At 30.7% G+C, this 13,345-nt stretch overlaps 1 protein-coding gene across 1 annotated transcript in view; it reads left to right on the top strand.

Moving 5' to 3' along the window:
* The window catches only part of LOC119680591 (tyrosine-protein kinase Dnt), an 85,441-nt gene extending 77,458 nt beyond the window's left edge, over positions 1 to 7,983 (top strand). The window contains exons 8-11 of the mRNA XM_038093496.1: positions 4,648 to 5,033; positions 5,123 to 5,263; positions 7,445 to 7,744; positions 7,811 to 7,983. Of these exons, the coding sequence (XP_037949424.1) occupies positions 4,648 to 5,033; positions 5,123 to 5,263; positions 7,445 to 7,744; positions 7,811 to 7,922 (939 nt within the window). The 3' untranslated portion in view covers positions 7,923 to 7,983. The remainder of the gene's footprint in view (positions 1 to 4,647; positions 5,034 to 5,122; positions 5,264 to 7,444; positions 7,745 to 7,810) is intronic.
* Positions 7,984 to 13,345: the final 5,362 nt, after the last annotated feature.

Genomic DNA, 13,345 nt, shown 5'->3' with positions numbered 1-13,345 from the left:
TGCTGTGACTGTTGTTGTGTTGTTGTTGTTATCGTTTGCTGATGATATTATTATTATTGTTGTTGTATTGTTTTTATTGCTCTTGTTATTATGTGTTTTGTTGTATTGTAGGAACATTGCTCTTGCTGCTGTTGTTGTTGTTGTCGTTTTTATTGTTTCTGTACAGGTTTCAGTTTCTGTTTTTCTTTTTGTATTTTGTATGGCAGTACCACAGGCGGGCACAACAATTTGTGGCGAAACGCAAATAAATTTTCCATATTGCGGTTCTTTCTTTTAATAAATGAAATTGTTGTCAATTTTTTTTTTTTTTTATTTTATTATGTTTGTTTCGTCCATCCTCTGTGTTTTTTTGCATTTTATTTTAGTCAGTCTTTTATATTTTGTTACCGTAGCCAAGAGTATTTTTGTTGTTGTCGGTCTTTTATTATAACCGAAAATTGACACATCCACCAAAAATAAAAAGCAACAACAACAAACAAGGATTGTCGAGTCAAACACCGGTGCAACCACAATGAAAATGTGCGTAATTTTTACTTGATGAAGATTTACGATAGACAAAAGCCATTAACTAGCCTCCGCCCACATCGAGGTTTTTATGAAATTCATAGACCTCCTATGTGACTCGACTCTTGGATGAATAAAAAATAAAACACACTGTAAAAAAACTCTTGAACTGAAATAAAATGCCAAAAATTATTGTCGATCGCATTAATAATGTCGCAAAAACAATACAGGCTGGCCAATGAATATATTATTTAATGTTTTCACTTTTCCATTAATAGGAACAATTAATAAAAGTACCTCACGGGCATAGGAACCTCAACATTTTGGTATTATTGTAAAGGAAATATTAAAAATATGCAATAATTGTCAAAAGTCTTTCATAAAATTGCTATGAAATATTAACAGTAACCAGAACGGAACTAGTCCAACCCAAACAGAAATATTCTCTTCAACTAATTTACTATTTATAGTTCAAATATTACTTTAAATTTTAAGTAAAAACTGGCAACGTTGCTTACAACACTAGAGTAATGTTTCCTATTCATTACTAATTAAGCTCTAATCATGCCCAATGTTTGCAAAAATTTAATCAAGTTTGGAGAAAATACTCGAATAATCGTAATTGACTGAAGTAAGCACTTTCACATATTTGTATAAATATCTAAGCTATAAACCAAATATCGCTAAATTTCCGACGGTTACATGGATTATCATGGCAGGAGGTGTGGATATTATGCACCTACATAATCGCACCCCTGTAATGTGAAAATCACATGCTCAGAGTTTAGAGTACTTAGATTTTAAATCGTTCAGTAATTGGAAACGGAGTTTATGATGCATTCAATGCTCTAAAATAAGAACTTAAAGACGGAAGGTGCAAAAATTCTGGACTATTAAATGGATTATGGAAGATGAGGGAGAAATGCTAAATATTCGAAACACTTTTTTGCAGAAATCACATGCAATGGACGTTCTGAGATTAGAAATTTTAGATCTACAATTAGAACTTAAAGGTCTAATTTCAGAAGGCTTAATTTTTTTTTTTTGTTCAACTTTCTTACACGTTCGATAGTGACCAATGAAAATTATTGCTCCATAGTTTATTACAACTGTCGTAAGACATTAACTCCACGGGAAAGGTGTTTGAATATTTCGGAGATAATGCGTGCGTGCATATCGTAGATACACAACAATTGCCATTAAAGACTCTCATCTGCTTTCGCTATAGCTATATTAAATCTATTGAATATTTGTTATCTGTATATATTATAGTAAATTATAAAAAACTAGAGATTCTTTTTTACCCAAGTGTTAACAGAAATGGCTTTATAGTTATGATTTGGTAGTTATTATTTAGTCCATGCTACTGCAGGGATCAACACAAATGTTAGTAAAATTGTAATTCTCACGTTATCCAACTGCTGTAAAAAACCAAGAGACATGAGATAGTTTTAGAGTAACCAATTCAAAGTATCAAATATTTAGATTAAAATTTTGAATGTACTAGTTTGATCACATTAAACGGTGCTCCATAGTCACATACATAGTCATTTTCTAAAAGTAGTAGATCATAAATTGTATACCACAATTGGTTCTAAAAAATTCAAATGATATGGCTAAGCTACAAACTTTCGAGAACAAAAATCATATTGGCTTAAGACAAGATTAATCTGCAAATCTCGTGACGATACTAATAGGGCTTTCTCCAGTGCATCCATGCCGAAAAAAGGCATTTCCGTTTAGTCAAATAGAAAATGTGCAAGGTGGAAGTAAGAACAGGAAAACTAAATAGCTGAACACTTCCTTCGAAAATAAATGCTGAAGCCTAGCAAGAGTGATGCATTTCATAAGAGAAGCCTACGTACTAATAAATCTATCAATCACTACAAACAAAAATTTTCCAAAAATAATAATCTTTATATTTAATGCAGATATTGGTTTTAAAATTTAGTATTTCATGACCAAATATGTGGTATCAAGTATGATGCCATACTTGATAAATAATCTACTTTATCAACAGTTCGGATTGACCTTAAGGCCTAGAGTTTCATGCGATAACAAAACTTGCCTGTGGATGTGAGAGCATTCCAAACAAAAATCTTTCAAACATATTCTCTTTCATTTACAGAACAGTTTGGTTTCCAAACTTTGAATTTCTTGACCGAGTATATGGTACTAAAATATGTATATGGATTGCGAACATCCTAAACAAAGATATTTTAAAATTAATTTTCTAAATCAAATACTTAAATTAGTTCAAATTTTTAAAACTTCATAACCAAATATGTAGCACCAAAATGTGGATCTGGATGCGCGACCATCACAAACACGAAGCTTCCAAAATTAATATTAAATTAGTAAAACAAATTAATTTTTGATTCTAAATTGGTTTTAAAACCTAAAATTCCATGACCAAGTATGTGGTACCATAAATTGTATGTGGATTTGCGATCATCGCATACACGGATCTTCTAAAAATAATATTCTTTATCTAAGACACACAGATTGGGTCTAAAACTTAAAATTCTATGAAGTATAAAGTATATGGTACAAAACCTTGCTTGTGGAAGTGCGCGCATTCCAAACAAAGAACTTCCAAAAATCATCCTCTTCATTAATTGTTTAGTTTGGTTTTTAAACTTAGAATTTCATGACCAGAAACACAGTACCAAAACTTGCATATGAAACGTCGGAAAATGATTTTCGAAACGTGGCCATTTCAGTCCAAATCTCTCTGCCTTGCTTTACGATAACTTCATATGTTTTTTTTATTTCACAAACCAACAAGGTTTTATGCTCGACGTTCCTTTTCAACGTACTGTGCAAATATTGAATAAATAATATTCCAACCTCACTTCCTTTCTGAACTCTTAAATTCGAGAAGAATAAAAGTTAAAAGTTTGCTATTTGTTCTTGGATGAAAGATTACTTATTCGTGCAAATAACTTTAAAATTTTAAAGTCTCTTAAAAATTTAAAGTTACATATGTACTTTTAGAGATTCGCATATTATCAAAACTTTAAACTTTAACATTCTTAAATAAATACAAACAATACATAGGAAGGCAGTGAATAGTCGTAAAATTATTTTATTTCATTAAGAATTTGATACAATTTAAATTTTCTTGAAAGCCTTCGAATGCGCTATGAATTGCAGTATCTGCAAACGGAAAAGGATTTTATGAATGAACTTCAAGTTGTAAATCCTATGAAGTGGAACGCAAATATTAAAGGATGGATGTACTTTATCTAGAAAAGCAGGAAAAAATTAAGAGCCTGAAGCACTAGTTTTTATGCCAAAGCAAAAAGGTTGCCTTCCAAAAAAGGAAAATCTTATCCTGTGTTCGTGAGTGGATGCGTGTGTACTCGTAAAGCAGGGTTTGTTTGTACCTCCATGTGTTGCTTGTGTATAATTCTATAAACGAGCAAAAGTACCTGGTAATATGCAGCAAAGTATTTTATGCTTCCTAAAGTGTTTCTCAAATTAATCCTTTAGCCACCCTATAAATTATTCACGTTGTGTGAAGGATGGCAACATAACACACGCCCACCACTTACTTACCAAATGAAGCCAACGGCTGAAATGAATGGATAGAATGCATGGATGGTGTGTTGCTTCTGCCATTGCTGTTGACGTTGCCTTTGGTGGAGGGCAACAGTCTAACAGTCCAACAGTGCAACAACAATTAACCTTTGCTTAGCATTGTTCTCCATTGAGTGCTGCCCTTCGTTATATTTGTGCAAGTTTAAATAGTTTTTCCAGTAATAACGTCCTCTCAACTGGATTATATGAGCATTCCGACTCTCCATGTAATGCGAACGCATTCAATGTATGCATTTCATATGGCCAACAATTATTTTAGGAATGTTTTTGTGTGTTACCACTATGGATTTGTACATTCCGACTTGACCCTTACTTAATTTGCGTACTAAATTCGTTCTGTTTAATTTGAGTACATCATAAATAACTTGTTCACATCTCTGCTGCGCATTAGCAAATGCCCAAAATGCTTCATAAGCAACAACTTTCCATATATGCAAATGCACTGCAGTTCAGGAATTTGTGAATTCAATGTACTAACTTTTCCACTACTCCACTAGTCCATTTTAATCTTATCTAATTGAATTTTATTATCTATTTCAGGTGTACAGCATGTCCACACCGAAGAGCAGTCATGGCAATGCTAGCAGTTTTGGTGGCGCTAGCACTGGTGGGCGCAGTGCTGATCCGAAAGAGAAACTACGTCGTATACCGAGTGTACAGCCAGGTGCATTAATTTGTCAACATCTCATTAAGGAAGGCACATATGGCAGAATCTACGCTGGCAAATTGGGTGACTCTTGTGATGTGTTGATTAAAACTGTTGTTGATGGGGCTTCACTAACCCAAGTAGCATGTTTACTACAGGATGCGTCAATGCTAATTGGAGTCGCTCATTTAAATGTGTTACCACCTTTGCTAGCTAATACTGATTTGCCAGGACCACCAGAAATTGCATATCCATATCCGTCCAAGGGAAATTTAAAAATGTAAGTTTTGTGGTTTTCCGTATAAAATGTTTATTTTTGTCCTTCTGTTCTTAATTAAATATTTTTCCTAATGAATTCTGTCTCTACAGATTCTTACAAAAATCACGTGAAATGAACTCCCCGTTAAGCACTCGTCAACTTGTGGAATTTGGCTTACACGTTTCCAAAGGACTGGCACATCTTCACTCATTGGGTATAATACACAAGGACATTGCAACTCGGAACTGCTAGTGAGTAGACTCATATATTTATTTAATTTAATTATTATATAAACTAAAAGATGTTTATAAAACTTAAATTAATAAATTAATTTTTTTAAAGAATTTCACATAACAAAGCACACCTTTATTCTACTTGTATTTGTTATTATTATAACAACTCTCTTAAACTACCCAAAAGGTTACATTAGGCTCCTTTTTAAGAGCCTAATAAAATAATGACACGATAATGCTAGATTTGTGGTCTAAAGGTATCTGTAGGATAGATTACGATAAATTAACCTGTTGGGCGATAAGACACCATAACACTATAATAAAAAAAATAAATTGAGATTCTTTATGACCATCTTCTTTTTATTCTTCTATTTTATCGCTTTCAAAGTACTCTTTCTTTGACACAGCATACCTACGACAACGGTTTGTCCAATTTGGAAGCTATTTGGATTGCTATAGTTGATTTTTAGAATGGCCTTTAAAGTACAAAGCGTTGTAACTTAGCTATAAGTCAGGAGATGAATTCGATGGTTAATGAAAAAAAAAAGTTCTTTTTCTGAATAATTTTAAAGAAACAATGCAGTATGAGATGGTGCATTATCTAATACAGCCTGTCTTTTTTGTGTAAAGCTTCACATAAATATTGCATACCGTGTACCCGGCGGAGGAAATTCATACTGCACCACACTATGATGATCAAAGAAAATTGCTTACATGACATTGATTTTTAAACGACATTTGCGCCGTCGTCTGGTTCAGAAAGCTTTGTTTAACAAAGTTTAACGCGGCGCTGCTTTTTGCAAAAAAATTGAGTGTTTTTGGCACCCAACGAGATATTACTTCTTTGAGCTACCAAACATATATCAATATTAGATGGGTTCGAATAGAAACTAAAAGCCAACAACAAAAATTTCAGTTAATTTATTGAAGTTTGGCTGACCATACAACGCTGTTTCGAGCATTGCCAAGTACTCATCATCAGTGGTCTTAGAAAATATTTGAAATTTGTGATTAGTTTATAGTCCGTATATAATATGTTTTGACTGAAAGTTTTAGACTTTCAACTATCTTTTAAAATAGTCTATATTGATCTATCGAAATGAAAATTTATCAGTATCGACGAGATCACTAATCATCATTCGACAGTTCTTGATTACCAAATTTATGATTTCATTGATATATTGTTTATCAGTTGATGATGGTCGTCAGGGTCATTTTTTATCTTCAATAGTTTCTCTGCCTATTCTGAACTGGTCTTATACTATATACAAACATTTTTTGTGATTAATCCTGATCACAGAAGGACTTCTGATATGTCACAAACAAATATGTACAAGTGATATAAACAATTCGATAAAGGTACACAAACCGTTCGTCATTGAAGATCTTCTGCGATATTTATTACAGAATAAAGAAATTTTATTACGCAAAAATAAGAGTTAAATGTCTAAAATGTTTATTTTGATATTTAAATATATAATTTGAAATCTATGTCTGTCACTAATGACTAAACCTTAAAAGTGCTGCCGGAGTCGTAGAACTTGCGTAGTTTAAATTAAGAACAACACTGTATTCACAGAAGTGTGTGCCCGAATCCTAAGTGGTAGAAATAATTGATTTGGTTGAAAAAGTTTTGGATGTGTTAAGAACTACTTATATATTCTTCAATTAAGTTAATCGTCCGCTAACAAATTTATTGTTTCTCCTTTACTTCACTATTGTGAGCAAACGATGTTCTCAAAAAATTTTCTGATAAGCGTCACATTAAAAAAAATATCACCGATATGAAGTGGACACCCTTTTAGAATAGCTTCAGGGTTTACTCACAGCAACCACGATAATGCTTTGTAAACTAACCCAGCGTCCTGACAATCGAAGTTTTAGGCACCTGGATTATGCGGTACCAGATTTCATCTTTGGTGAGGCGTCACAAATGAAAACATATTTACTATCAATTACACTCCAAAATTGCACAGGATGGATTTTATAGGATTTTAATCGCCTTTTTATGACAGCTTAAATTCTAAACACACTATTATATTGTCTTTTCTTAGCACATTCATAAAATATATAGATATATTTATTGAACTTTTAATATTCCTTTTCTATATTTAAGTGTACTTCATCAATCATTATCCATTTACATGTCATGTTAACAAAAGCCTTCTTCTTATACTCTCTTATAATTTTTCTTTGCAGTTTGGACATCGACGCTCATGTTAAAATTTGCGACAACGCTCTATCACGTGATCTCTTTCCCGATGACTATCACTGCGTAGGAGATAATGAAAATCGACCACTTAAATGGATGGCATTAGAGTCTCTGCAGAAGAAATACTTTTACACCACATACAGTGATATATGGAGTTTGGGTGTATTTTTCTGGGAATTAGCTACACTTGCAATGCCACCATTTGAGGAAGTAGATATTTTTGAATTGATGCCATATCTCGCAGACGGATTTCGTTTGGGTCAGCCTATTAATTGTCCAGATGAATTGTAAGTAACCGATAGTGACTCAAAATTAGGTATGTTTAATAACTGTAAATTTTGATTTATTTGCAGTTTCACTGTCATGTCCTGTTGTTGGCTTGTAGAACCAAAGCAACGACCATCATTTCCGCAGCTCGTAGCTTATTTACAAGACTTCCATGAAGACTTGGGCAAGTACATCTAAGCTATTCGCAATAGTGTATATGACACGACTGAAGCTGCATTTACATGCGATTGTTTCACAGGAGGAAGGCAATTGTCCTTAAGTAATTAAGTGGTATCAATTTTTTGCATTTTAGTAAATTAATATTACGTCTACATTAATTAAATATTTACATTTAAAATGTGTTTAATGTATGTATGTGAATTACCTGTTCGTAGAGCCATAAAAATTTAAGTTTTACTTTTTAGCTAAGCAGAAATACGTACATTTTTACGTGAATAAAAGTAACGTTCAACTGAAAAGTAACATTTAATGACGTACTGTAGTTAGATTATATATGTAATTAACAAGAAAAGTATAAGAGATTTTAAGATTTAATTAAGAGCAGATATTATATTAAATTTAGGCGACTTAAGACTTTATTTTTGTTCTGTTTTAATGTTGTCTTAAGTAAGTTGTTATCGTGTTTAACGATTAAGTAAAGAAGAAATTTTATGAAATAAGTATTTTTACACAACTTTTATTCCAGTTTTTCTTTCCTTATTTTCACAAAGTAACTATTATAGTCTAAATCCAAAGAATTATTTTTTTTTTAATTTGTTACTTTACTTAATATTCAATTTTCTTCCTTTGATTTAATGTGGCTTTGAGGTGAAAGTGCTGTTGATGTGGTTTTGTAGAAAGTTAACTTTGACAAACATTTAAAATTAAAATACTATTTCTCTAATAAGACGTTAGTATTTCTTAAGGAGAAATACAAAAAATTTCCAGAAAAAAATTTTTATTTTACAAGGCTTAACAAAGAACATCTAAGTGGGCTACCCTCTTTAAGTGCAGGGTTGCAGAGCAAATGTTCGGTATATCTGCGGATAAGAATTGAATTTAAAAAATGAAAGAATTCTTTTCTCGCTCGAATATTACATTACTTATCCGTTTATTGCACATTATGCATTATTGCAACCAAGCTAAGAAAATCTAAGTTAGGCACCCTGTTGAACTATACATATGTTAGAATTGCGTTAGAAGTATTCCACAGTCGTTCTAGAAAACTAAGTATTTTCTTTAATCTAAAATTTTTTTACTAATCCAAATATGCTTTAACCAGAACCATTATTAATTAATCAAAAAAACAAAATAATTTTATTAGCGACAAATACAAAATGTTATCTACAGATATATTCACATTGTAAATCACTAATACTTCATTTATTGACACTACAAATAAGTAAAAAGTACATTTTTTGTGTGATCTCTTAGTGCTTGTCGATGAGTATTGCTAATAGTATGTTGCTATGATAACATACAATATTATCAATGTGCATACAATATTGAAGATAATTTTTAAAATTTATTCTCCGATACTCGTATTAAGTGCAAAGTCCTATAACAAATAGAATTATAGAAACAATTATGGAAAAATTGTTAAGGATCGCATATCGCAATTCTCACATATTAATTTTTAAACAGATCGCATCGAATAAAAGGCTGACCCAAGCAAGCCATAGATTCACTGCTCATTACTCATTTTTGCTTCATTGTAAAATTCCCAGGAACTTATGACTGCAAATAAACGCAAATAGTTTTCATAGTTATTTTTTTGAAATCAATTTCCCAAGCAATGTATTAATGTAAAGATTCAATAATGTGACAATCTCATGGTTCAATTTACTAAGCAGTGAATGCATCGAAATTTGACAATTAAGGTCACTTGATTTGAGCTGGAACATCAAAAATGCGTGACATGTAGGATTCATGTGAGGTAATACGTTATTTTTCCTCTTAATCAGTTTCAACGAACATGAACATATTAAAACTTCCTAGACACGGTCTCTCAATTTCAGCTGGCTGGGATACCAAAAATGTGTGTCACCTAGCATTGCCGCTTTGAAATACAATATTTTTTCTTTCTAGCACTTTTGATCTATGTATATTACTTAAATTCTTGTTTCATCCGCTTGAATGGGACGTATTACATCTGCTTACATCCCAGTTTTGTTAACTGTTGTGTATAACTTCATCGGTCCTTGCAGCAAGAGGCCTTCCAAATCAAGGATCATTTTTCAAATTGAAGCTTTCAAAAATCTTCCAAACATTTTCAAACTGTTATAGTAAGAAATCTTTGCACATCCCTTAGTTAAACTCTTCCAATTTTCGTAGTAAACTCGTATAACGTACCATTACATTCTACAAATACAGTAAACAGTGTTGTATTTCCGTCATATTTGGGTTCATATCTAACAAATCAATAAATGTGGTGTCTAAAAAATAGTAATAAAACGTGATATATAACATATAACTGCCACAAATAAAGTTGTGTATTTGCTCTCAAGTTCCACCCATAAATTAAGTCTGTAAAACTAAGTTCGACTTTAGAACAAAACCTAATTAAATACAGCAATTTTTGAACTCAAAGCTTCTATAACTATACTAAAGTAACTTACTTTAAACTAAAATTTAAGATAAAGTAACATGAATTAAACTTTTTCTTAGTAAAAAAATCTATGTGTACTGAATTTCTACAACTATTAAATAATGAATCCATAAATCAAAAGTATATATAACTTATATGAAACTAATTGAAATTAATTTTAACTCTCGATGTTAAGTGTAAAAGTCTGTCTACTCACTTTGATGTTGACTGAATTAAAAGATAAAAAGAGTAATTAAAATTAAAAAAGTAATATAAAAGAGTTACCAAACTCAAATGTCAAAAAACGAAAAATTATTGTGATTGTATTTTAATTATTTGTTATTAAGAATTATAGATATATGTATTTAAATGTTTATTTTTACATATATATATTGTATGTATTCATATTAAAAAAATAATGATATACATTAATATTTCAAATTATGGTATATGTATTTAAATGAATCGTGTATTATCGATGTGCATTCGTGTGTATTCGTCTATGATCGTTAACATTCGTCTATACTCGAAATCTCTATGTGTAAATTGTTGTAATAAAAATTAAAAGAAAATGAGAATTATAAAGAAAAATCTAAGAAACTAAGAATACCAAAACTGATATTGACTATGTATGTGTAAACTATACTTAATATATTTGTAACTATTCGTACTAATACTAACTGTTTCAACTCGTGTTTACTGTTTAAGGAACTTTTCACATTTATCTCTATTTTAAACTCCTCTAACTGTCGTAGATCTGTAAAATCACTAAATAAAACAACACAGAATGAATTTCCGAAAACTACATAAAACTAAAAATAAATAATTAAATAAAATATAAAACGTAAAAGAAATATTGATGGAAGTTAAAAAACATGAAAAAACTGATATAAAAGTGAAATTAATATTTGGTATTGTTCAACAATCGAATTATATTAAATAAATAAACAAATAAAACGGTGTTCCTTTTCAATTAAAATTTCAATAATTTTTTTTTTTCATTTTATTGAATGGTCATGGAGCTTTTGCACGCTACAATGAGTATTAGGTATGTATAGTTCAAACATCAATAACATGCATTTTTATATCAAGGTAATAAATTAGTTTGAATCTTAAAGCTAATCAAAGCCTTATATGATAAACATATGTTTTCTAATATTTTAATTAACATGTTTTATTTAAATAATATTAAAATGGAATATATTATTTATAAGTATTAATATTGAAAAGGCTTATAAATAAGTCTTTTATAGAAATTTTAAACCCAGCAATATTTTAATTTGCTATTTATTAATCTAATTTATCAATCTTTGTTTTTTTTTTATCATGATATATATACATTTGAATTGTATTGAGAAGTACATGAGAACAAGGAGCAAAAATGCAAATGCAAAAACAATGAATAGAGATAAAGTAACAAATTTCCAAGAACGTCGATGTTGTCATTCAAATAAGTGAAAAAAGAGGGATAGTGCATTATAAATTATAGATTAATGGAATTGATATGTGCATTAATCTTCTTCTAGGTGCGTTTCAGTCGATCTACACTGGGATAATCTAGAATCCTACATCACTTTTATTCTAAAACCTTTTTTTTCAGATTTAACAGTATGAACATCAATAAAACTTCCATAAAGTTAACGATGGTGCCAATAGAGATATCTCTACGCGAGCGAATAAAGTAGGAAAACGTATCTTAAGAGTGAATAAAACTAATATTTTATTCACACTACTGTGAGTAAAGGGTACACTAAATTTATCGAGATTGTTGTGTTGGGATTATTCAGATGATATAAACCTTAAAAAAAATATTTTAAAAGATTTAAGATTTTACATTGACAAAATTTGTGTAAATAAATACAATAAAATAATATAATTTTGTTTCACTTAATGTATCAATTTATGTCCTAATAATAAAAAGTTAATTGGGGTGTATGACTATCATGGAAACCTCAAAGGAACTGTTTCTATGTTATGCTTAAAATTAACCAAAAAGCAAGCCAAGGATTTAGCACATTTCTGGAGAGCATGTTGGTCTCTAACCATTCACAGATGAAAAGTCGGTTTTTGAGTTTTCTCAAAAATCTCATCGTGTTTATTGGGTTTAATCAATTTGAAATTGGTTTCCTGCTTAGGCAAGTATGCTGTATTCGTATAACCAAACGGTATTAAATTCCATATTTACTCGGAGCAAGTCTCGAATAAATCGATGTTAACCCTACAAGTCTAAACCCTCCTGTTACAACCACAGTCATTTCAGACCATTTTAGTACGATATAATAAAAACTCGTTTAGCATAGCTTAACACTTAAATTATATTCCTTTTACAAAGTAGTAGGACTCGATGAAGCGCAGAGGCTGGTTTAACCAGATATTTCTACGAACATGCGCTTTCTGAATATTTTTTTTTGGAGCAATGCATTCAGATAATATGTTTCTAAATATCACAGACATAACTAGTGCGTAAGCTCATTTAAGCTTACAAGGCGAAAACTAATGAATCAGCTTCTATTTATAAAAAGGTTGCCCCTAGAAATATTGTTGCCAACAAATTATATTCTTTGTAAAAATAATGACGAACATTTTTAGTTATGTCATTCCAGCGGTCTGACTATCTACATTTCGTTATCTATTTGTCTGTCTTCATCTTGATTAATATATCTGTTTATATACATATATACATGTGTACTAATCTCTCTATATTGCTTGGTTCAGATTTTCTTACTTATTAATGTATAAAAGTTTTTAAGCTAACCCAACAAATCCTGACCCTAACCCTTACCCTAACTAAACAACTGAACTTGAGTCCAGATTTAACATTTTGAAAGGTATTCTAACAAAACCTCACAAAGGAAGTTTTTGTGGCTCAAGAGTTAACATATCAAATTGTGAGATATATAATAAATTTAAAAGCTACTTGCAAGATTACTTTATGTGAGTCCAGATTGAACATAGCAGGTTGACGGATAATACCATGTTTTGACTGATCTCATTTAAATTACTTTGTTCATTATTCTTAATTTACTATATAAAA

Source organism: Teleopsis dalmanni, chromosome 2, assembly GCF_002237135.1.
Source record: "Teleopsis dalmanni isolate 2A chromosome 2, ASM223713v2, whole genome shotgun sequence".
NCBI classification, from domain to species: Eukaryota; Metazoa; Arthropoda; class Insecta; order Diptera; family Diopsidae; genus Teleopsis; species Teleopsis dalmanni.
The sequence above is the reverse complement of the archived record's forward strand: the minus strand, read 5'-3'. Positions and strand labels throughout refer to the sequence as shown.